The following is a 26,115-nucleotide window of genomic DNA, read 5'->3' as shown; positions in this document are numbered from 1 at the left end:
TCAGAAACTTAATTACTATCTTTAGTTATCATTCATAGACTGAAATATTCTTTATTTACTAATGTCATCACTATTTAATGTTACGCCTAAAATCCGAATCCCCAAAACATCACCAGAAGATTGTATCTTCTGCTAAAGCAGAGTTAAAAAAAAAAACACTAAACAGGGAACTTTTGATTTGAATCAACCTTATCTAACGGGAGTTGAGATAGTCAGCCAAAGCATCAAAATTCTGAGCTATTTAATACATAATAATATAAAAACTAATAATCTATAAAACATTTATCTTTTAAAATACTCTGTCAACAATTATAAGACAGTCAGTATTCCCAGAATAACTTACCATCTGAACAGGTATATGCTTCAAAAAAGAACAGTGTAAACACATAAAATTCAGAAAGTAATTCCTAGACCATACATAGGGCCAGCAAATAAAAATAAAAAAATAAAATAAAAAATAAAAAAAAAAGTACTTACCTTTGAAAATCTTCCTCAGATATAACAAGGTTATACAGAAAAAATGGATCTGTGTCATCAGTCAGACGGATGACTAAATCCTAAAGAAAAGATTACTTTTTAAAAAAATGTTTTCAGTAGATCTTTTGTAAAAGTGAATTATTCAACATCAATTTATCAGTTGTACGTCAGAGTCCTGTTTGCTGGTGCTGCTTAATTTTACTAGTCTTGAGAGAGTGAGCAACTTAAACAGGGGCAGACATTCGGCTCCAGGAGACCTGCATGGGGTGTGCAGAAGCTGGCGAAATGCTGGAAGTTAGGGCATCTTCTATGAGGTCAGAGAAGGGGAGAGCAGCTTTGTACTCTGGCACCATGGCAAGACTCAACGACTGTATTTTCAGTTTCCTTCAACTTAACTGGTCTGGTATTTCAAAAGCAGCAAACACAATCAGCAAAACTGACAATCATACTCAAGAAAAGGAAGGGGCTTTTGTCGCTCAGATGGTGAGTATCAGGTGACATGTTTCCAGGGCTTCCCAGGAGGCCTCCCACTCCAGCTGCCCACTAAAGAGACAATCCATGGGTTTCCTTTTCTAATGAAATGGGCTCCTTTCATAAAGACACTTGCCAGGTTGTTAAATTCAAAGTGTGACAGAAATCACAGCTGACAGGTAGGTACACAAAAACAACCAACTTCAGAGAACACTGGCCCAAGGAAAACCCATACCTTATAAGAGGAGCTAACAAAGAACCTGAGGAAATTCTACTCATTTCTAAGGAGCTACTAGGGGATTGGAAACATTGAAGCAATTTATTAACGAGGCTTAAAAGAAAAAAGAAGAGGTGCCATATGTAAGATTAACATGTAAGAATGTTACTCTCTGTTCTAGAAAACTGACAAACTGGGGGCTTACCATACCTCAGAACAGCCTGTGATCCAGTAACCTCTACTTAAGTACTTCTTGAAAGTTGCCTCAGATGCTACTGAAAACCAACAGCAAGCCAAAAACTACAGTTCCTGCTAACTACAACATGCTTGCATGTGTTCAAGGAAAGTTGCAACACAGAAAACACATGCTACACTTAGTCCTTTGGCCTATATCTTTAGTGCTGTCAATTTTTTTTTTTTTAAGATAGAGCATCAATTATATAGCCCAGGTTGGATGCCAAAGAACTCTCAATCCTTCTTCCACCTCTTGAATACCGGGATTATAGGCATGTATTCAACTCAATTTTGAAGTTCACATCAAATTCACACTAAATCAAAATGTAAAGTAACCTAATCTTTTAAATGCTCAGAGCATACCCAGATTGTTACATCAACCCCTAATTCTTCTTGGATTTAGTAATACATGGTATAATTAAATTTAAATGGCTGGCTTAGATTTCACCACCCTAGTCTTGCAACAGTTATAAAATGACCCAAAAATTTTAAAAATGGATTTAACAAGAGTCATCTTTTTAAAACTCCATAATTTTATTATAATAGCAAAAAGACCAGGAGAGCACAAGTAGTTCACCACTACCATAAACTGGACAGCAGAATTTCTCATGCTTGGGGAAATGCAAGAGTCAGCATATGTGGAATACAATGGATAAGCCTCACCTGGTAAAACCACCTTAGTGATTATAGGATGACTAAGTATAGGTAAGTACAGCTCTCATTTTCTTAAAACAAAACAAAACCACAACAATAATTACATCACACAAATGCTCATATTTCAAAAGGAACTAGATACCAACCTTTCTGTGTACTGGATTAGAAAGTGACTGTAGTTCAATGCTCACTCTGACACTTCCTCTCCTGAGGGGACAAAAAGACAGGAACAACTCAGAAATGTTCAAGGGACATGAGTTCCACTACCCAAACACCAGCTAACCATCCTGACCACAAGCCTCTCCACAGGTGCCCTCAAGCTTATGAACAGGTTCTAGAATGTACGCTGGGCACGGCTGCTCTAATAAATAACAAGTAATCCTTAATAGAAGGCTTAATTTTTGTCACTTTTAAAATGAAGATGCTGTGGACTAAATGGGGAGAACAATCAGGGTGCCTATTGCTTGTATTCTGGTAAGTAACTTACTGCCAGATTCTAAGTAGCATCTACTAAAAGACAGACCATCAATTTAGTAACAACTTTTAGATCTGAAAATTACCACTGCAATGATCAAACTGACAGACAGATACTATCTTAAAAAGTTAAAATATTATAATATTTACATTATTTTTATACTCAAGGAAATGACAATCACTATCCTTACATACATTAAGTATTTTAAACCCCAAAACAAATCTACATAAAACATTCTCTGTGCATTCTATTCACATAAGTATTTTCAACAAGTTTACTATTATCTGCCTCATTCACTCTGAGAGAGTGAAGCCATAACACTCCACATTCTATGCAGTATCCATTATGAACAAGGATAACATTAAACTGAGGAACAAAATAAAGATAAAATTAGTGAAAAACATTTACATATCTCAAAACTATTCTGCTAAATTCAGCAACAAGGGCCTTTCTTTGATATGTGTGTGTATATGTGTGTGGGTGGGTAAACAAATTTGTGGTGGTTTAAATATGAATGGCCCCCATAGGTTCTTATGTTTGAACACTTGATCCCAAGTTAGTGGAACTTCCAGAAGGATGAGGAGCTGTGACCTTTGGGGAGGGGTGTGTCACTGGGGATGGGCTTTGAGGTTTCTAAGGACTTGGACCATTCCCAGGGTGGGCTGTCTCCTGCTTGCCCTCAGATGTTGCTTCAGCTACCTGCCACCTCCCACTCTGCCATCATGGACCCTAATTCTGAAATTTAAGCTTAAAAGAAGCATTTCTTCTGTATGTTACTGTAGTCATGGTCTCTTATCACAGCAATAGAAATGTAAAACAAAACAATCTGCTCAAGTTTAAATTCTTCTAAAGATTTGGTTTAAACTTTTCCATATTCTACTTATCTACAACAGAAGTAAAAAGGATAGACAGACACAGCAACTGACAATGGATGGGGAAAGTGGAAAGGGACAAGATTCAACTGCTAAGATCTTTTTTTTTTTTTTTTTTAAAGATTTATTAATTCTGTATACATGGTTCTTCCTGCATGTATGCCTTCAGGTCAGAAGAGGGCACCAGGTCTCATTACTGATGGTTGTGAGCCACAATGTGCCATGTGGTTGCTGGGAATTGAACTCAGGTCCTCTGGAAGAGCAGTCAGTGCTCTTAACCTCTGAGCCATCTCTCCAGCCCCTGCTAAGATCTTTTTTAAGCTTGGATTTACAATTCTATATTGTTTTAAAATGTATCATTTTAGCCGGGTGATGGTGGCACAAACCTTTAATCCCAGCACTCAGGAGGCAGAGACAGGTGAGTTCGAGGCCAGTCTGGTCTACAGAGCAAGTCCAGGACAGGCTCCAAAGCTACACAGAGAAACCCTGGAGAAACCCTGTCTCTAAAAACCAAAAAAAAAAAAAACAACCCCCCCCAAAAAAAAAAGAGAGAGAGAGAGAAAAGAAAGAAAAAAAAAGAAAACACACACACACAACCAATGAGAAATAAAGTTTCCTTTATCTACGTTTAAGAATTATTTGATTTGGATATTCTCTCTCTGCCTTTTGGTAAGTTTGGATAAAGGTTTGTCTATTTTTTTGATTTTCTCAAAGAACCAACTTTGTCTCATTGATATTTTGTATTGTTTTGTTTCTATTTTGTTGATTTCAGTTCTCAATTTGATTATTTCTTGCCATCTAGTTCTCTTGGGTGAGTTTGCTTCTTTTTGTTCTAAAGTTTTCAAATGTTCTGTTAATTCACTAGTGTGGAATTTTTTTCCAGCTTCTTTATGTAGGCATTTAGTGCTATGGACTTTCCTCTTAACACTACTTTCATTGTGTCCCATAAATTTGGGTATGTTGTGTGATCGCTTTCACTGAATTTTAGGAAGTCTTTAATTTCTCCCTTTATTTCTTCCTTGACCCACTGATGCTTCAGGTGAGCATTGTTGTTTAATTTCCATGTGTTTGTACACATCAGAAAAAAATAATGCCACCTTGAAATTTGCAGGCAAATGGATGGAGCTAAAAAAAAAAATCATTGAGTGAGGTAACCCAGACCCAGAAAGACAAATATCAATCATATGTACTCACTCATAAGTGGTTTTTAAACATAAAGCAAAGAAAACCAGCCTACAAATCACAATCCCAGAGAATTTAGACAGCAATGAGGACCCTCAGAGAGACATACACGGATCTAATCTACATGGGAAGTAGAAAAAGACAAGATCTCCTGAGTAAATTGGGTGCATGGGAAGCATGGGAGAGGACTGAAGAGGAGGGGAGGGTAAGGGAGGAGAACAAAGAAAAATGTATAGCTCAATAAAATCAATTAAAAAAAGAAAAACCCGAAACCACCTCTAGAAATATGTGGTAGGAAAATTTGAGACTGCAGGTATAGCATCTCAAGCCACAAATCTTATTTGCTGTATTAGAAAGATCCATGATATAAGAGCATTAAGACAAATAAAAATCTCAGTGAAATACACTACTTATCTTGAGGCCACACCTTAAACATTGTTTGTAACTGAATAACACCCTCTAGACCAGTCAAATCTAGCCAGGTTGGTTTACTTATTTACTTTTAAATAAAGATCTTAAACATTAGACACCAGAGCTGGAGTTCAGCCTATTGCTGCCATCTAGAAGCTGTGATCTTATCCTCTCGATGCACAAAAGACAAAAGCTACCGTAAGCCAGGTACTCTGCTGGGTGCTAAGGATACAAACAGAAGCAAACACAGTTCATGTCCGCAAACTGAAGTCAGACCAAGTTACCTAGATTTATCTGATTGTTTTAGGGCTCAAGAGACCGAAAAGAAGAGCTATTAATGTCTACTGAGTGCCTACACTGCTGGATACCTGAGAAAGAGAAAGACAGAGAAAGAGAGAGATGGAGAGAGAGCGCTATCCCAATCAACAATAATCTTGGTGGTTATTTCCCTTACAGAGAAGAACCCAAGGCACATCACAAAGCCCAAACTTGAACTTATCTCTTTACTACATAATGCTACCTAAAAAATGATTAAAGATAATTAATCTCAATTAGGCACCCAGTTTTATAGTTGGTCTCAAACTCAGAGCGTCACCTGCCCCTGCCTCAATGCTAGAATCCAACCACACCTGGCCCTCTAGTCAACTTTAAAAGATCCTTACTGGAAAGAGATTTAAGGTACACCTTGGCGCTGGGGAGATGGCACAGAAAGTGCCTGCCACACAAGCATGAGGATCTGAATTTGATCCCCAGTACCCAAATTAAAAGCTGAGTGTGGGACTGGGGAGACAGCTGGGTGGTTAAAAGCACATGTTCTCTCACAGTCTGCACCCCAGCCCACACCAAACAGTCCACAAGGACCTCACTCCAGCTCTGCAGACCCGACACTCCGCTCCCTTTCCAGGCACAAATGCTCACTCCCGCAACACCCCCACATGCTAAGATAGAAACACACCACACACATCCCACAGCCAACACACACACACGTGCTAAGACACACACGTACTAAGACACACATACACACACAAATTGTTTTTAGGTCAATGTGTTTGTATACATCTGTAGCCCTAGGGGTCGGGACAGTGTAGTGTCAGGAGATCCCCAAGGCTCACAGGCCAGCCAGTCTAGTCAATTAGTTTGTAAGGTACTACATTCAATGAGAACATGTCTCAAAAAATAAGGCGGAGAGTCAGCAAGATGAGTCAGTGGGAAAGACACTCGCTCCCAAGCCTGACAGGCTGGATTCCATCCCTGGAACCCACAAAACGTACATGGTCAAAGAAGAGAACAGACTCCTCTGTTGTCCTCTGACCTCCACAAGCACACTGTGGCACACATACCCTCCCTTCCCTCCTCTCCACAGAGATTAAATATATACATGCAATTTCTTAAAAAAGAATTTTAAGATGGAGACCATTTTTAAAAAGATACCAGAAGCCAACCTCTGGTTTCCACACTCAATCATATTCATACACATATTGACATGGCACACACACACAACACGCGACAGAAAGAAAGACAGACATACACACACACACACACACAGAGACAGACACCTTGGGAGTCATGAAAGAATGACTACCCAAGGCAGAGGGAAGAGCACGAGTGGAGCTATGGTAGAGAGAGCACAAGGCATTAAGAGGAGCTAAGTTCCTCTGACTATGGAAGAGAGTTTAGGGATCAAAACAAAAGAGCAGGTGGCTATCCAAGGCTGGGTTTAGAGATCTCACCATTTCTCCCAGATAGGGTTCCCTGAGAGTTACACTACCCTCTACCCAACTGCCTTCCCTTCCTCTATGCCTTTATTATACTTTATTAGACTACTTATGCAATCACACCTTACTAATAACTAAGGTGTAGGGAATATTTAATATATACTAGTTGCTATTATAAGCACTTTGTATGCATTAAATTATTTCATCTTCAATAACAATCCTATGAGGTAGGTACTATTATTCTGAATTTTAAAATGAGAAAAAATGTTAATAAACTGTGTAAGAATGGGGCTGGGAGTACAGTACAGTGGTAAAGTCCACGATAGCATTTTGCAAGGACATGAGTCAATCCACAGAAACACACACACACAGAGTAAACAAACTGTTTTTAGACTTAAAGAATCTAGGTTATCCTTCCTATAGGTTAGCGGTTAGCAAAATTATTCTGCACAAAGCCAGAGAGTAAATATTTTAGACTTTGAAGGCTGTAGAGTTTCTGCTATTGTTGCTATTGAGTGCTGAGGACCAACACGCATCCTACAATAAAGACCACAGAGCTATATTCCCACTAATACCCCATACAGTTACTCACTGAAGACCTTGTGCAGAAGCAACCACACAGTTGGTAAACAGAGAAGGATGCCTGTGTCCCAGCAAAATCTGATTTAGGAACAGTGGTTGCTCTTTGCCACAGCTGATAGTAATATCAGGTTTCTAAACAAATTTTAAAAGCTGAAATTGGGTTTTAACACGGTTAACTCTGATTACAAAGTGTTGGAGAAGAGTTGAGAGTGTCAAGCTTCAAATCACAAGTAATGTCCCATACTGCCCAACAGAAACAAAACAAACGCACAATTGTGAGTCTTAAGTGTCATTTTAAATTGTCTAGAGTCACATTAGAAAGCCCCTAGCTTTGAAAGTAAATTTAATGTGAACACATTTAACCCCATATACTCTAAAAATAGCTGTAACGGATAACCATCATAACATTGAAATTTACATTCTTGTTACTAGCATGTCTTCAAAATCTACATCAATTTTTACACTTAGGGACATCAGTTTGGAGTAGGTCAGGCCTAATAACTGTATGTAGATAATGGCCGCACTCTGGACAGCACAAACTAATCACCAATTAGAGACTGGGGGTTGTGTAGATCACTGTACAGCTTGGGGAGGGAAGGCATAAGTTCAACGGCCAAAGTCAAGAAGACAATGAAAATAATCTACAGATTCCCTGTATATGGCTGATGTTCCCAGCCCATTCTGACTGCTTTGCCAGTTGGTTCTGGGCCCAACTCTAAATTGTAAACCATGGTTTAACTGGCAACTCAATAATCCGATGTCTTCATTTTTTTTTCAGGCAATATTTCTTCACCGTTTAGTTTCTACATACACTTTCGCACCTGATTTCCACTGAAATCATATGGGCATGTGCTAAATCAGTTTTACAAATGAGCATACAAGGTTCACAGAAACTGAATAACAGCTAAAAAAAAAAAGTTATTGGTTAAAACGGGGGAAATCAGATCTCACTTCTAATCAAACCTATTTGAGCCTTGATAGCATCACCTGTGATTAATGTTGCACGTTTGCATTTATCTGTGAGACAGGTTTAATGTTCTCTACCACACTGTTAACTCCGTGAAGATCACGGGACCCCAGGGTCCAGCTTTACGCGTTCACAGTATTCACTGACTGAACAGAGTTCCTGATTTTCCAGTGTTTGGGGTTGGTTAAATGTATCTTTGCTTTGTAACTGACGTGCAGGTGGAGCCCAAGAATATCACTGAAAAAAAAACAAGAAACTTTTTTTTTAATTGAAGTTCTAAAGCTTCACTCCCCCACTATCCTTCGAAGGAGATCATGAGCGAGGGGCTGGTGCGGACCCTTCCCTCAAGTCACCGTGAAGCTTCGCAGAGCCGGGCGGTGGTGGCGCACGCCTTTAATCCCAGCACTCGGGAGGCAGAGGCAGGCGGATCTCTTGGAGTTCGAGACCAGCCTTGTCTACAAGAGCTAGTTCCAGGACAGGCTCCAAAACCACAGAGAAACCCTGTCTCGAAAAACCAAAAAAACAAAAAAAAAAAAAAAAAAAGAAAGAAAGAAACTAACTGCAGAGGATCCGAGCTCCCACCCAGAGACAGCAGGCAGGGGGCTCGGTCCCGCTCAGAGCCAGGACCTTCGAGCGAGGGGAGTCGGTTTCCCGTTCCCTCGTTCCCTTTCGTCGAGTCCCCTCCTCAGCCGCCGACTCGAAGACACACAAAGGTAACCCCGGGGTCCCCGCAGGGTCCCTTCCCACGTCCCGGTGATCAGTCCGCCACGGCCGCGGAGCGAGCCCCGCTGAGCCCGGCCGCCATCTTCCCCATTGGCTCGACCCCAACCGCCACCCGCCGGCGCCCACAGGCGCGGCCCTCACCTCTCCTCACAGTCTTTGCATTTCACTTGCAAGGGGACAAGGTCCTGGAACAGAACTTGACTCATGTCGGACCGCTGCCCCGACGGCTGTGCGAAAAAGCCCAGCTGGGCCTCAGTGCCAGTTTGTAAGAAGTCCCCGGCCTGACAGAGTTTGAGTTTGGCGCTCAGCTCCCGCGGAGGAGGCGGGGAACGATAAACACAGGGAACGGAGGAGGTTTGGCCCTCGGCAGCCACCATCAACTCCGTCCGGCTCAGGGGCGCGAAGGCGCCGCGGTGGTTGCGTATTTCCGGTTATTAACCAGCGAGGTGGGGCGCACGCACCCACACCGCCCCCCCCCAGGCGGCCATGTTTGTTAAGGGCAGGGGACCAAAGGCTGGTGGCGGCTTGGGGCCGGGTGCGGGACGCCCGACAGCCGAAAGGACCGTGGCTTATGGAGGCCCCCGCGCCGCCCTCGCACGCGACCGCTTTGCCAGCGGAGGGCAGATGCAGCTACTTCGTGGAGAAGAAGAAGCGCTTCTGCAGGATGGTGGCGGCCGCGGGGAGAAGGTTCTGTGGAGAACACGCTGGCGCCGCGGAGGTCCGGTACCGCCCCACCCTCCCGAGAGTTTCCGGGTCTGTGGGTGCAGGAGCCCGGCCTCGCCCCCTCTGACCGGTTCCTGCTTCTGTCCCACGGACTCGCCCGCTTTTCCAGCTGTAAATGCAGCTCTGACATCCGCGCGGAGCCGTGATGAGCCCCCCGAGGAGCCTTGTTTTCATGTCCTGAGTAACGCGCCCCCTGAGATGCTCTCTCAGATCTGTGAAGCCAACCATCCTCCCACGCTTCTCTTGTGCTCAAGGGAAGTGATTCTTTTTACAGAGTAGTGTTTGAAGTCACTAGGTCTTACCATCGGGGCTTTAATTATTGTTTTATGAACGATAACCACGTGTGAATGCATCAGGAAGAAACTTGGAAATTTTCTTACTTAGACTTCACCAGGAAACACCTTATGAACTTGTGATATTCTGGGATGGAGAAGGAAAAAATATTAACGCACATAACAATTTTAATTGAGAAAAAGCCGTTGAAAGCAAATTGTACTGTTTTTAGGGGTTTTTTTTGTTTGGTTTGGGGGGGCAGCAGACACTTGGTGGTAATGTAAGACATTTCCATTGTAAGTGCAGAGCATTAGTAGCTTCTAGTGCCTAGAGAACAGGGATGTTGCTAACCTGCAGATCACAGGACAGTCTCATCCCCCTTTTCACCAGAAAAGAAAACACCTCAATAACAATAGCATATGATATACACTCAAATAGTAAATTTTTAAAATGCTTTTGTGTGTGTGTGTGTGTGTGTGTTCTGATTAGGCTTTGCAAGTTAGAACACAGTCCTACTTACTTTTTTTTTTTTTGGTTTTTTCGAGACAGGGTTTCTCTGTGGCTTTGGAGCCTGTCCTGGAACTAGCTCTGTAGACCAGGCTGGTCTCGAACTCACAGAGATCCGCCTGCCTCTGCCTCCCGAGTGCTGGGATTAAAGGCGTGCGCCACCATCGCCCGGCAGTCCTACTTACTTTGAAAGTTAATTTTCCTGTTTGTTTTTGAGGCAGGGATCTTGTTATATTTCCCATGATGGTCTTAAACTCTTTCTCTCAAAGATTCTCCTGCCTGAGCCTCCCAAGTAACTGGTCTTCACCAAAGAACCAAACTGGAAATTAAGTTTTAAAATCTGTACATAAGGAAGAAATAATATGTTATCTTAAAAATACTGAATAATTTAACTTTCCCTAAAATTTAATGTACGTAAATTCATGAACATACTGAAATTAATTGAAATAAAATTGAGAAAAAATAAGAGTAAATATGTGATCAGCTTTTTCTGTGTGGCTTAGCATTATACTAAGCAGTGTTGTTATCTTGCTTTTAAAAATTCAACTTTCATAAACCTTAGGAAGGAAATCATGCTGTTATTCTCATCTTTTGTATGAGCCTCTGTAGGGCCATGGATGTAGCAGCTAATAGAACTGAGACTCACACCTAAGCAGCCCTGCTGGTCCCTAGCTTTAACAATTGTGCCATAGTGTTTCACACACATTCACAGCACCTGTAGAGTAGTTTCTCCCGGTGCCTACAGTTAAATGTGTATAACTCAGAATATTGTAACTAGCATACTGAAAAGTTGCAACGCTGGTGAATATGGCCCGTTCTAAATTGTGTCACGCCTCATTTTTCCTCATGTATTTTATTTCTATATTTATTGAGACAGGGTCTCAGTATGTAAAACTGACTGGCCTTTGACTCGAGATCTGCCTGCCTCAGCTCTAGAGTACTGAGACTCAAAATATGTTCCTCCGTGCCTAGCTTTTCCCCGTATTTTAGCAACCTAGACTTAAATATGCATTTTAAAATCAATAACATAATTTTAATGGGCAACATTTTCCAAAATTAATTAAGTATTCAAGTATTATGTATGTTAGCACAATTTAGCCATTTATACCCAGTAAATATGTATTTCAAAAGATCATTTTATACATGATAAATATTATACAGTATTTCGTTAGTTAATCTGAAATAAATGGTTAACATCTTTTCTTAGTGGTGCATATAATGACCGCACCAATTTTTAGCAGGTATTATCTGTGATGCAAAATTATATACATATGCCAAAACAGTATTTTTTTATACAGGAGCCACTAACAGTTTTTTTTTATTGTTACGAACATGACCTGATCTTGCTTATTTTTCATTATGAATTTTTAAAGTTTCCTTACCTTGTTTTGGGAATAGAGATACACTGTGGGTATATCTTAACAGCTGAATGTAATAAACTGGATATATAAATAAATGTATCCATTTTAATTCATTAGGAAGAGAATGCTCGGAAAAGAATCTTGTGTCCTTTAGATCCAAAACAGTAAGTATTTAGATCAGACAAATGTTTTTGTTGTTTGGGTTGTGTGTGTGTGTGTGTGTGTGTGTGTGTGTGATGTACTAGAAACAGTAACTTCAAAAGACTCATTTAAGATTTTCTCTTTAAATTTAGCACAGTATATGAAGACCAACTAGCAAAGCATTTAAAAAAATGTAACTCAAGAGAGAAGCCAAAGCCTGTAAGTGTTTGAAATGTGTGGTGTGTGGTGTTTATATCCAATACTACTTAGTGTTACAAGGAGCAGGTTGAATTTGGCAACCTTTAAGTTGCCAACTATTTAAGTTCTCACTTGATAACTGTACTTTTCTTCCCTCCTTCTTCACCTGCTTCCTCTTTTCTTTTTCCTTGTTCTTGTGTTTTGTTTGGGATTCTGATTGGTTAGATTAGAGGCAGGCTTCACTGAGTAGCTCAGGCTGACCTGAGGCTCTTCTCCCTTAGCTTTGCTATTACTGAGATTATTGGTTTGTGCTACCCTGACCAGCCCAGAATTTTGACAGGTTTTATTTTTGTTTGCTTCTTTGCTTTTGAGGTCAGGGACGGTGCTGTGCTGCTCAGGCTGGACTTGAGTTCATCTCAAACATTTCTCATGCCTTCCCTCCAGGTGTATGGTGATAGGTATGTGCCGCCGCTCCCAGCTTGATAGGGGTGATGGTGCAGCAGCAAGAGATTTGGAGTCTTTAGAATTAAGGTTGTAAAGACTTAACTGCTGGGCATCTTTGAGATTCAGACTCAGTATAGAAATAGTGGGCTTGAGTCCAGATGAGTCTTTCACAGTTTTCACCCAAACAAAGGCTGAAAATCCAATTTCTGTTTGGTAACAAAATAGGATAGGGTGACAGTAGGTAACTATACAGAATGGTGGGTGAGTATATTTACTTCATGAAACGGAGCGTTTTACAATATGTACCCCAATGTTGGGTTTGTTGTTCATGTTTTAGGTTTGTTTTGTTTTGTTTTTGTTTTTTTTTTTTTTAGATTTTTCGAGACAGGGTTTCTCCGTAGCTTTTTGGTTCCTGTCCTGAAACTAGCTCTTGTAAACCAGGCTGGCCTCGAACTCACAGAGATCTGCCTGCCTCTGCCTCCCGAGTGCTGGGATTAAAGGCGTGCGCCACCACCGCCCGGCTCTAGCTTTGGTTTTTTGAGACAGGGTTTCTCTGTGTAGCAGCCCTGGCTGTACTAAAACTTGCTCTGTAGACCAGGCGGAGCTCTGCCTCTCACGTGCTGGGATAAAAGGCATGCGTCACCACTGCCCAGCAGCATGTTGTAAACCTCAAATATATAATATAAAATTGATTTTAAATGTCGAAGACATTAAAATAAGAATAGAAAACTTTTAATGATATAAAGTAAAATGTTGAACACATATAGTAATGGTTTGACCATCAGCTATCAACCTGATCAATATAATTGATGTTTATGGATATGTATCTCTAAATATCTACAGGTAAAGAAGTTAGTTGTCAGGCAAAGTGTGTTTATTTTATTGGGAGTAAATAGCAGAGAGCACACACAATATTGTCACACGTAGCTTGTTGCAGCTTTATGGATGCCAGCAGGAATTAGGAGACTCCTGGGTCAGAGACAGGCAAAGGCTGAAATGCCTGTCATCAATGCCTGCCATCAGGGGCTCTACCACTAGACTACACCATGTCTGGGAATTTGTATTATTCACCTCATGGAAGCAGTAAAGGCATCTTTCTCAGGTCAATTATCCTTGTCTTTCAGAGCCTATGGACTTAACTCTGGGGCTCTGTTGGGAATACAGCATATGCAGTGACTTTCCCTGAAGCTGAGGAGCCCCGTCTTCAGGAAAGACTTTTTTCCCTAAATTGGGGCAGTGAGCAAACCTGCCTCTCCTGTGCTCCATAGGAAGACATTTTTCTTTATTATACTGTACAGTAAGTAAGCCTGCTGCGGAATCTAGGAAGAAATGCTATTTCCGTCTAATAAGGGTGGTTGATACGCAGCTGTCCTTGAAAGGCTAGTCTGGAGCACAGTGAGACTTGTAGGAAATCAAAAGACCGGCAAAAGTGACTCCCAGGAGCACTTCTCGGTTTTGTTTTGGTTTTTTTGTTTTTAAGAGGGGGGAAAAAAAGCAGAGTCTCACTATGTAGACCTGGAGCTTACTGTATAGACCAGGCTGGCCTCAAACTCACAGAGACCTACCCCAGCGTCTTGTTTCCTGAGCGCTGTCTCAAAGGCTTGTGCCACTGCACCCAGCCCTCTGTTCAGTCATTTTGTTACAGATATCCTTCCGCATTGTCAAATGTCTCCCAGTTGAGAAGCACTGCTGTAAGCGGAAAGTATTTTAGCTGCCTGTTACATCTCATACCTGTAATCTTGGCACCTGGGAGGCTTAAGCAAGAGGATTGCCATGAGTCCAAAGCCAGCCTGGACAACATAATAAATTTTAGGCCAGCCTTGGCCACCAATTGAGCTTCAGTGTGAGATCCCCCTACCGAAGGGCAAACATGGTATTTCAACAGCAAGGTAACGTAGAAGAGAAGCAGTGACCTTCTGTCCACCCCCTTTAGGACTTAGCTCCTTTAGTAAAGAGAGAAGTTAGTCTGATCCCAGAGGCCTAACTCTGGGGGACCAATGGACCAGACTCGGCCATCCACCCCCTCAGAGGCCAATCAGGTTGTGATGAAGTTAGAAAACATTTTTCAGTATGGTCTCGTGTTTTGTGCTGATATTGGTGACTACATAGGAGAAAAGCAACCGTGCCATGAAGCAGTCTCAGTCAGACGAGGCTGACTGACCTTTACCCGAGGGCTGGTTCTGTGGGGTTCTATGGCTCAGGGAACATCTATTCCTTGAAGTAGGCGGTACTGTTGGTGCTGTTCTGGCTCCAGCCGAGGAAAGATAATGCTTCCTTTTGAGACAGTCTCCTTTGCTACCTTAGAGTAACCTGCTTCCGAGACTCCCTGTTCCTGGGTTTTATAGTGTGTCTTTCTTTATCTTGGTGTCTTCATTCTTAGAGGTGAATAAAAAGAGATGAGGTAAAGCAGCCTTATATTACTAATTTTCAGATGAAGAGGCCTGAGGTGATTAACATGTCAGTTCAGCATGGGTCTTGCCCAAGCCTAACGTAGCACAGGCAGAGCCGCTCTCCTGGTTCAGTGCCTGTCAGACCTCTGCTAGGCCCAGTAGAAGAGCTAGTGCTTCTGCCACGAGCAGCCTTTAAGTTCTGTGAGAAGGCTTTACTTCAAGTACCTTCCTCGCCTACGGGGCAGTTTCAGTAGGCACGTGGGTGGGGCATGTGTTCTGGGAAGACTGAGTGCGATAATATTTGGTGACTGAGTGAATGTGAGAAAAAGGTGATGGTAGGGAGGGTGAAGGGAAGAAGCAGTTTTTCAGCTTCTTTATTGTGAGCTTTGTATTAATATGTTATGATTTTGTTTTGTCAAGGATTTCTTTATTCAAGATATAAATGCAGGATTAAAGCATGAAATGGAAATTCCTGAGCAGTTAGTGAGTATATTATTTAATACTTAACTCCTTGTACATTGACCGTTCCCGCTTTTGTTTGGAAACATCTGTTGTTTTGTCATGAAGGTGTATTTTCCTATAAACTACTGTTGTTAGTAATTGTTAGTTCTCAGACCAGCTTATGTCCCATAGCAGACTGCAGTGTGGCTCTGTTGTGAGCTCACTGAGCCCAGTCTTGGCCCTGAGGGATTGAGGGCCATTAAAGTACCTTGGCACAGACTGAGTGGTGCCTTCACCGTTGGGCAGTTCCCACGGCTGCCTGGGAACAGAGTCTTTCAGGAGAAGACCTTAAATTGCCATGGGTCTGCCCAGTGTTAAGCTTCTACTCATTTTTGTTGTGGTACTTTAAGGCTTGTTTTGACTACATTATTTAGTTTTATTTTTGTATATAGGTTCCATTTTCTTCTCTATCTGAAGAGCAGTTGGAAAACTTAATTAAGAAACTGAGGAAAGCAAGTGAAGGTAAGTCTGCCTAAAGTTGCAAGTTCAATTATTTGAGAAGCACTAGGTGGTGTATGAATTGATACCTCCTGTTTGTTATTCAGAGTCCATGCCTGGCTGCTTAGGCTATAACATTTTTTCTTGGAACAGGCTTGAATTCTCCACTTAAAGATCACATTATGTCCCATCCAGCATTATATGATGCCCTTAATGACCCTAAAAATGGTGATTGTGCTGTCAAGCACCTGAAACAGCAGGTATGTTTGAACCACAATAACTTAGCCTTTGTTTATATGTTTAATGCTAACATTCTATGTGATGAGATGGCTCACCAGATAGATACCGGCACTTGCTGCCAAGGTTCAGTCCTCTAAACCTAATGGTGACAATAAATTCTTATAGACTGTCCTCATGTGTATATGTTCACAATAAATAAAAGTAATTTTTAAAAGCTAACATTCTAGCTAGACTTGGGAGTACATGCCTTTAATCCCAGCACACCAGAGACAGAGACAGGCACGTCTGAGTTCAAGGCCTGCCTGGTCTACAGAGTGACTTCCAGGACAGCCAGGGCTTGAAAAAAAGATATTAAGTTTTTTTTGTTTTGTTTTGTTTTTCGAGACAGGGTTTCTCTGTAGCTTTGGTGCCCGTCCCGGAACTAGCTCTTGTAGACCAGGCTGGCCTCGAACTCCCAGAGATCCGCCTGCCTCTGCCTCCCGAGTGCTGGGATTAAAGGCGTGCGCCACCACCGCCTGGCTAAAGATATTTTTTAAAAAGACAATAACTAGTTTTTTTTAGTGGACAAAATGCTTTTATTCAAAATTATATGTGAACATAAACTAAAAATTTCAGCATGAAATATCTGAATACAGATATTATTTTAAAGAAAAAAGAAAAAATGTCTTAGGCTTTCAGAAGTTATCAGTGAAAACATTCTGTCTTGGATAGAGATTATTTTGCTGATTTTGAATTTGAATTGAATTTCTTTACTCTAGTTTATAAAATAATCCTATGGAGTTTGCAGGCTTCTATTTTAGGTAACATTGAAAAATTAAAGTTACTTGGTCCAAGAAGATGCTTTGTTGAGTTTGGAGCAGGAAAGGGGAAATTATCTCACTGGGTCGATATTGCCTTAAAAGATGCTGAAAACGTTCACTTCATCCTGGTAGAAAAAGTGACCACAAGATTCAAGGTAAGTAAAGCCATTGTAGGAGCTTAATAACCAAACATAATCTTTCCCTGTAGGGAAAAAAAAATGATAGGAGCCTGTCTCTTAAAATGAATTGCCTTTTTTATATATTTGATTATAATTTTTGCCGTTATTGGTTCTAATTGTACTGGTTAAACTGAAGGTAACTTTTTAAATTTAAATATTAATAGTTCATGACCTGTGTTCTTAAAATTGTTTGCAGAGACAGGAAAATCTGTGAACAGAGCCAGGTTTCAGCTAGGAGTTAAGCCACGTCCTAACCTTGCATTTGCCAGTGCTTGCAGACTTCCTTCACTAAATTCTTGTTAAGCATATTCTTGGACACCGTGATAGGCACACTGTCTATGCAGATAGATATTGATAAGGCAGCTGCGCTCTTAGGTGTGCTTAGAAAGGAGAGCTAGATGAATATGTAAGGAAAGTGTTAAACACAGGAAGTTCTGCCCAGTATGTGCAATCAAAGGAAAACGTGATAGACTTTTTTAGAGGGAGGCAGTGGAGAACCATGCAAAAAAGGTGGTGCCTGTGATCATCTTGAAAAATGAATTAGCATTTGCTGATAGGGTGTGAGAAGCACTCTGGGAAATAAAAACAGTGTTACCACATGTCTGGGGTAACAAAGGAAGCATTTCTGTGTGATGGAAATCCAAGGCTTTAGGTAGACTGTGGCTGTATGAACTAGGAAAAGAGAGCTGGTCTAGAAAGGCCTCCTGTTGTACGCTCTTGGCTTTGTCCTGTTCTGTGTTAGAGATACGGTGAAGATTTGGTTCTTGCTTCTAAGCGGCTTCCATGCAGCGCGATGAGCAGTACTCAGTGCCACAGGAACATGAAGGCAGGGAATTGGTCTCAGTCTTCGCCAGTTGTCACGGAGGAGTTTCTAAGGATGATTTTAGAACTTTCTGTGGAGCTAGAGACATGGCTCAGTGGTTCAGAGTGCGTACTGCATTTCCAGATGATCTGAGTTTGGTTCTCAGCCCCAGTATCAGGCGGCTCACAGCTTCCTGTAATTTCAGCTCTAGGAGATCTAACACCATCTTCTGGCCTCCTTGGGCACCACACCCAGATGGCACATGCACACACACATGTAAAAACGTGTTTTAGATGCTATCCCAGGAAACTGTAAGACTATTTTAGAATTTTAAACTAAAAATATGAAGATTAAAAATATGAAAATTTTTATTCAATAATACAAGTAAGAAATGTACTGGAGAGTATAAAGGCCATTCTGTGGACTTTATAGGAAAGAAAGAATGATAAATGTTACAACAGTGGAAGTCATAAGACTTGCTGATTTATTATTCATTGTTTTTAAGCGAGCAGTAATATGGGATAGTTTCTGGCTTAACTGGGCACAGGTATTCTTGAGGAGGAAAAACATGAGTTCAGTTCTGTGTGGGTTTAGTTTCCTGTGTGCATGTTTCTGAAGGCTTGTGCCTGTAATTTAGTGGGAGATATTTTGCTTAGCATTCATAAGGTGCTGGGTTTGAATGCCATTAAAAAAAAAAAAACTTTTTGTTATTGTTTTTATTTTTCCAAAACAGGGTTTCTTTATGTAGCCCTGATTGTCCTGGAACTAGCTCTGTAGACCAGGCTGGCCTCGAATTCAGAGATCCACCTATACTCAGCCTCCTGAGTGCTGACATTAAAGGCATGCCGTGGGCCACCACCACCTGGCTGAAAACAAAAAACTTTAAGAGGGGGCTGAGGCTGGAGCTCAGTGGTCAGTTGCTGCCACGGCATGGATATGGTCTGCCTTCAGTCTCTAGCACTGTTGACAAGAGAAAAAAAAGTGGGGTGAGGGAGGGGGTAAATGTAGCTGATGATTCTTAGAGAGATCTGGATCAGTGTGCATAAGCACGTGGGTGTAATGCTTAACATGCTGTGTTTAAAGAAAGTAAGAAGAGTGAGCCACAGTAGAACCAGGGATGATAAAGACGGAAACACTGATAAGTAACCATAGTCACTTAACCTCTGTGAACCCTGACTTCTTTGCGAACGGGTTGGTAATAGTTATGGGGTAAGAGAAAAAATAATGTGGCCAGGCACACACCTTTAACCCCAGCACTTGGGATGCAAAGACAGGAGAATCTCCGTGAGTTCAAGACCAGCCTGTTCTACAGAGTGAGTTCCAGAAGAGCCAAGGCAACCATAGAAAAACCCTGTCTGGAGAGACAGACAGACAGACAGATGTGGGTTGTGGGAGTCCCATCTCTATGCTGTGAATACGATTGGTTAATAATGAACACTGTCTTGGCCTGTCAAAAGGGCAGAACTTAGCTAGGTGAGGAAAACTAAACTGAATGCTGGGAGAGAGAAGGTAAAGTTAGAGAGAAGCCTGTAGCCCCACTGGAGACAGATGCCGTAACATTACCCAACATTATCCGGCAAGCCACAGCCATGTGGCAATACACAGATACTAGAAATGGGTTAAATTAAGATGTAACAGTTAGCCAATAAGAAGCTAGAACTAATGGGCCGAGCAGTGATTTAAATAATATAGTTCCTGTGTGATTATTTTGGGGCTGAGCAGCCAGGAACCAGCAAGCGGCCTCCTTCAACATATATGTATATATAATAGTAGTAACCAATAGAATTTCTAGCCTTTTAAAAGGGGTGTTGTTATTTTTGAGTTTTCATCCAAAATCTAAACCTTGAAGTTGTTGCTCATTCTCTGTAACTGAAATTTGAAAACAAATAGACATTTTCATAAAGCTTTTTTTTTTAACATTGAATGCTGATTCAGTAATGACCTGTTTATGCAGGTAGACGGTAAACACAGAAGAAAGAACTCAGCGTTTGAAAGACTTCAAATTGATATTCAACACCTGTGTCTAAGTGAGTCCCGTAACTCTTCACTGCTCTACTGCAAGTCAGACATTCCAGACCCTGGGGGCTGTTAGAATTGTGTTCTCATAGACCTGGGCTTCAGGAAGAACAAAGTAATACTAGTGCTTTGGTAATACAAGTATATGTAACTTAATAAACATAAATGGAGTGATGATTGAAACCTAAAAATTATTTTGTTGCCGGGTGGTGGTGGTGGCAGCAACATACACCTTTAATCCCAGCACTCAGGAGGCAGAGGCAAGCGGATCTCTTTCAGTTCAAGGCCAGCCTGGTCTACAAAGTGAGTTTCTGGACAGCCAGGGGCTGTTACACAGAGAAACCCTATCTCGAAAAAGAAAATTATTTTGTTATATCAACCTTAAGTGTAGTTGATAATGCAGGAGGTTCAAAACTTTTGATAAGTTGTTATATATTGCTTCCTTGTACTTTTAAAATTAATTTTGAGTAATGCAGGTATGATGGTGCACACTTTTAATCCCGCACTCAAGATGCAGAGGCAGGCAAATCTCTGTGAGTTCCAGGCCAGCTAGGACTGCATATTAAAACCTTGTCTTAAAAAAACTAACTTGGAGCCGGGCGGTGGTGGCGCACGCCTTTAATCCCAGCACTCGGGAGGCAGAGGCAGGCGGATCTCTGTGAGTTCGAGACCAGCCTGGTCTACAAGAGCTAGTTCCAGGACAGGCTCCAAAACCACAGAGAAACCCTGTCTCGAAAAACCAAAAAAAAAAAAAAAAAAAACTAACTTGGAGTATTCAAACTAGCCTTCAGACCATAGTTAACAGGACTGTCAAAACCATTAGAGGAAAAGAGATAGTTCTTTGTGTAGCTAGTATATAAAACATAGGTCCTGCCGGGTGGTGGTGGCGCACGCCTTTAATCCCAGCACTTGGGAGGCAGAGGTAGGCGGATCTCTGTGAGTTCGAGACCAGCCTGGTCTACAAGAGCTAGTTCCAGGACAGGCTCCAAAGCCACAGAGAAACCCTATCTCGAAAAACCAAAAAAAAAAAAAAAAAAAAAAAAAAAAAAAAAACATAGGTCCTCAAAATTCTGTCATAATGAAAGTAACTTATTGCTATGGAATTAATAATCCATACAGACACACACATGCACACCCATACATGAACACAAATGCATACACATGCATACACACTGACACATGTACATAATTGCATACACACACACACACATGCCTCATGGTTGTTCTCTTTAGTGCCTTTTCTTTTTACATCTTCTAACATTTTTTTTTTTCTTTTTTGTGTTTTGAGACGGGGTCTTCCTATGTAGTCCTGGCTGTCCTGGAAATCACTGTAGACTAGGCTGGCCTCAAACTCACAGAGATCCACCTTCCTCTGTCTCCTGAGTGGTGGATTAAAGGTGTGCACCACCACACCTGCATGTTTCGTATTTTAAAAGAAAATAATGCAACATTTACAAATATCTTCCATCCACTAATTTTATTCTGGTTTTGAGAAGCAGCCAAGCATTTGTATAGAAATCGTATTTTCTTCTGCTTAACTGAAGTTAGGAATGGTATGTATTTACTCTGGTAATTCCAGCACGTGGGAGGCTGAGGCAGGAGCATCACCCCAACTACATAAAGAATTTCAGGCCAACCAGTAATACATACGAGAAAGAAGAAAGTCGTTTGTTTGTTTATCCGAATATTTTCTCTGTCATATACTAAACACAGACACATTCTTAGGTTGTATATTGGATTCTGTGAGAATTTTTTTCCCTCACATCTTTCTTCTCCAAAGTTCAAAGATTCTAAAAACCCTTCTCTTGGAAAGACACTTTAATACTTTTATCATAAGCAAACTATCATAATTCTTACTGTTTTTGTCTCAGACAGGATTCCTGTGCTAAGAGAAGGAAGACTGCCTGTGGTAGGAATTGGGAAGCATCTGTGTGGGGTCGCAACAGGTAAGCCGGACACACGGTACCCTCTAAACTAACACTGAGCTGGAAGGGGGGCACTTAGGCTCATTTAACCCATGTAAAAGCTTTCTAAAGTAAGCCATTTCCATCCTGGTGCGGGAGGGACGCATACACCTTTGGTTCCTTTCATCTAGCCCCTGCCTCTCAGAAACCTGACCCGACAGCGGCTGCTTCCCCCGTCTACCTCCTCTCCCCTTTGTACATTCGGTCTGAATCCCCTTTCGCTCTGCTGCAGGCGCCTTCCCTCAGTGAGGTTCAGCGTCCTTCTCTCTTAGTGCTTCCCCTCACCAGGGCCATTCCTTCCATCGTTTTGTGCTCCCTGTGCTTGAAGTATTAATATTTAGACCCTTCTGTGACACACAGTGTCCTTGTCCTTCCCCTTGAAACTCTCAGTCAGCCTGTGTCGAAATTTACTGTTGATCAACATGAACCATGTCTATTTTCTCAAAGGCCATGTTGCTCCCACCATTCCTAGAATTCCACTGTTACCTGTTTGAAAGAACTGTTCATCTGTGAGCTTAACTTTCTCCACGTTTTTGGAGCCTCCTTAGTGTCATCAAGATAAGCTCTGCATAGCTGTTCCTTGTTTTCTAAGTATCTGTTTATATATCCAGTCACACTGCTGTGCTGGGATTCTTTTCAAGCACATTGCATATGCTAATACAGTGCTTGCTATATGAGAGAGACTCTGTGAATATTTGAAATGATCTTGACCACCAGCTTGCTGCCTCTTTTTTCCTTCTTTTTGTTTTTTTTTTTTTGTTTTTTGAGACAGGGTTTCTCTGTAGCTTTGGTGCCTGTCCCGGAACTAGCTCTTGTAGACCAGGCTGGCCTCGAACTCCCAGAGATCCTCCTGCCTCTGCCTCCCAAGTGCTGGGATTAAAGGCGTGCGCCACCACCGCCTGGTTCTCTTTTTCCCTTCTAAGAAGAAGGTTTTTAAGGTCACTATGAAAGAGTTTGTGATTGCCAGTGTTCTCTTTGTTTCTGAAATAACTTAATTCTTTTAATAATTTTCTGATTATAATTCTTTAAATTATGTTTAAGTCAAATGTAAATAAAATAGCAAATATATTTTGTTAGAAAATAAGTTGATGGACCTGTATGAAGTGACATGCTTCTACTCCCAGATACTCAGGAAGCTGAGGCAGGAGGATCACTTGAGCTAAATGATCACTTGAGTTCATCCACAATCTGGACAACATAATGAGACCATTCTCTCATATGAGAGAGAAAAAGACAGAGACAGAGAGACACAGACAGATAGTGAAATTGCCAAATTAGCTATCACTTTATCCAAATAATGTTGGTTATTTATTACTATTGTTGTTGTTGTTGTTATCCCATAATGTTGTTTGGCATGATTAAAATTTATTGTAAAGATCACATAAATTATATTTATTTATATATCATAGGGTAACAAATTTTAGAATAGCATTTGTTTTTAATTAATACAGTATGATATGACAATCTAATCAGATAAAATATAAGTTTTACAGCATATATTTGTGTTCTTTCCCATATTGCCAGCTCTCAGTATGGCAATTTAGGGGGGTTTAATTTGGGTTTTTAATTTATTTATTTATTTTTATTGTATATGTATGGATATCTTGTCTGTATGCATGCCCAGTGCTCACAAAGGCCAGAAAGTGCCAAATCCCCTGGAACTAGAGTTATGGACAGTTTTAAACCATCCTGTGTGTGCTGGTAACCAAACCTGGGTGCTCTGAAAGAGCAGCAAGTGCTTCCAACCATTGAGCCATCTCTCCAGCCCCTACTATGGCAGTTTTATTCCCTGCATCCTCAGTGTTTTGTACATGCAAGGCATTTAGCAAATATTTGCTGAACAAATGCCTGTGTACGGTCAAACTATTTGCCTGCTTTTCATACTGAAACCTCCTTTTCTCAACTTTTCTTTTTTCTTTGCTTGTTTTGTTTTGTTTTGAGACAAGGTTTCTCTGTAGCTTTGGAGCCTGTCCTGGAATTACTCTTGTAGACCAAGCTGGGCTTGAACTCACAGAGATTTACCCACCTCTCCCTCCCGAGTACTGGAATTAAAGGTGTGCACCACTACCGCCCAGCTTGGTTTTGTTTTGTTTTGTTTTTTCAAGACAGGATTTCTCTGTGGAACAACCCTAGCTGTCATGGAACTAGCTCTGTAGACCAGGTTAGCCTCAAACTCACAGAGATCTGCCTGCCTCAGCCTCCCAAATGCTGGGTGTGCACCACCACCCGACCCTTTTCTTAACTTTTCAACTCATCATTATTTGTTGTGACCAGCCTACATTTCAAGACGAGTATATTGGCCAGGTGTGCTGACACACATCTGTAACCAAACACCAAGAGATGGAAGGAGAGAATCAGAAGTATGGGACCAACATCAGCTATGCAGAACCTATCTCAAAACAAACAGATACAAAACCAAAAAACTAGCTTCTTGAACCTGGGCCAGTCTCTCAGCTCCTTTGTTTCTTCCTTTGGAGTTTCTTAAGTGTATAACTTTAGTTGGGATGGGAGAATTGAAAGACAATACAAATAGTTGAACAAAAGTTTTTCAAATCATAAGGCTTAAACTTGCTTCAATTTTATTGGAAAGTAGTCTTTATGGAAAATAAATCTTAGGAAATTAAGATAGGATGGCCAATTTGAGAAAATGTATAATATATGCTAGAATCATTATAATATATAGCTAAGTAGATTTTTTGCTAGTTTGTGTTGTTGTTTGTTTTGTTTTTAACCACACTGCTTAAGAAATCTGAAGAATATTTTTAAAGATGATGTGGTTTGGGGCCATGTCATTGTGTTTGCAGATCTTGCATTGCGATGTTTGGTGGAAACCTATGCTGCCAATCTTGAAGAAAGGACTGAAGAACCTTTATCCAAACGCGTCAAGAATGATAATACAGAAGAAGAAAGTAATGCTTTGACCAAGGAAGGAAGTGAAGAAGATGCCCCAGAGACACGGACCCCAGTGGCTGGCATTGTCATAGCACTCTGTTGTCACCACCGCTGTGACTGGAGACATTATGTGGGCAGAGAGTATTTCAAGGCGCTAGGCCTCGGGGCAGAGGACTTCTACTATTTCCAGAGAATGAGTAGTTGGGCAACATGCGGAATGAGAAGGCCGTCTTTGGAAGCCTCAGACACTACTGCAGAGAGAAAAGATGACCAGAATTATGACAGCGAAGAGCATGATGAGAGAGGAGACAGACCCACAGATGGCAGCACTGATAGTGTGCCTGGGTAAGGACGACTTTTACAGTGTACCACACGGAAGAGAAATACTGTATTCCATAAGGTAGTCCCCTATGGCCCCTGTGGGTACATCTCAGGACCTCTCACAGATGTCTAGAACCTTAGAGAAAACAGAACCAACCATGCGTGTTAGCATGGCAGTCTAACTGTCAGTCTAATAACTGAGATGGCTGCGCCATTGACTAAGTGTGACATTGAATGAGTAGCACACAGTGAGTAACTGGCAGTGTGGTGTTCTCGACATGATCATGTGCTAGACCAAGTTCATTCCCCAGGTAGGAGGGAGTCAGGTCAGAATGGCAATACCAGTGGTTTGTTTTTCATTTCAGTATTTCTAGACTGTGATAGACCTTGGGCAAGAAAAACAAAACAAAACAAAAAAATGAAATTGAATAGTAGTTGCTTCTTGGTCTTTTGGCCAAGATCAAGTATAGAAAATAAAACCGAATAAGAAGAAGGATTCTTTTTCCAGATGACTGCTATCAGTAGTTAGTTAAGAAAATACAGTTTACAATCTAATTTTGGAGCAGGCTAAAACACATTTTAATTGTAATAATAAAGACAAGACTGGGAAGCAAGAGACAGCACCTCATGAACTGCTAGCTAGTTAGCAGCTTCGTAGTGAGTGGCAGTGCCAAGCTTAACTCCCTGTGTGTTTATCCACTGTAGAGTTCTGACTGCAGAAGAGAAGGAGAACATAGGACATCTTTGCAAATTGCTGATTGACCAAGGCCGAGTCGAGTATTTACAGCAGAAAGGCTTCAGCCCTGCCTTAAAGTACTATACAGACCCATCAGTGTCTCTGGAAAACGTGTTACTAACTGCCGTACCAGCTCATCTGTCACTGCAGGAAGCAGCTCGTTAGTGGAAAAGAAACGTAAACGCCACTTGTCTTCTGCAAACAAAAAA

At 41.3% G+C, this 26,115-nt stretch overlaps 2 protein-coding genes across 2 annotated transcripts in view; one reads left to right on the top strand and one right to left on the bottom strand.

Moving 5' to 3' along the window:
* The window catches only part of Sass6 (SAS-6 centriolar assembly protein), a 39,347-nt gene extending 30,077 nt beyond the window's left edge, over positions 1-9,270 (bottom strand). Inside the window, exons 1-3 of the mRNA XM_057793048.1 lie at positions 9,122-9,270; positions 2,200-2,260; positions 478-557 (exon numbers count right to left, since the gene is read on the bottom strand). Coding sequence (XP_057649031.1) covers positions 478-557; positions 2,200-2,260; positions 9,122-9,186 — 206 coding nt within the window. The 5' untranslated portion in view covers positions 9,187-9,270. The remainder of the gene's footprint in view (positions 1-477; positions 558-2,199; positions 2,261-9,121) is intronic.
* A 214-nt stretch (positions 9,271-9,484) lies between these two features.
* Positions 9,485-26,080, top strand: Trmt13 (tRNA methyltransferase 13 homolog). Its single transcript, XM_057793049.1, has 11 exons — positions 9,485-9,698; positions 11,962-12,008; positions 12,138-12,204; positions 15,438-15,500; positions 15,911-15,980; positions 16,110-16,216; positions 16,984-17,151; positions 19,932-20,004; positions 21,865-21,939; positions 24,762-25,194; positions 25,876-26,080. Exons 1-11 carry the CDS (start codon positions 9,552-9,554, stop codon positions 26,069-26,071), a joined length of 1,446 nt encoding a protein of 481 aa, XP_057649032.1. The 5' UTR covers positions 9,485-9,551; the 3' UTR covers positions 26,072-26,080.
* Positions 26,081-26,115: the final 35 nt, after the last annotated feature.

This window comes from Chionomys nivalis, chromosome 18, assembly GCF_950005125.1.
Source record: "Chionomys nivalis chromosome 18, mChiNiv1.1, whole genome shotgun sequence".
Classification (NCBI taxonomy): Eukaryota; Metazoa; Chordata; class Mammalia; order Rodentia; family Cricetidae; genus Chionomys; species Chionomys nivalis.
The sequence above is the reverse complement of the archived record's forward strand: the minus strand, read 5'-3'. Positions and strand labels throughout refer to the sequence as shown.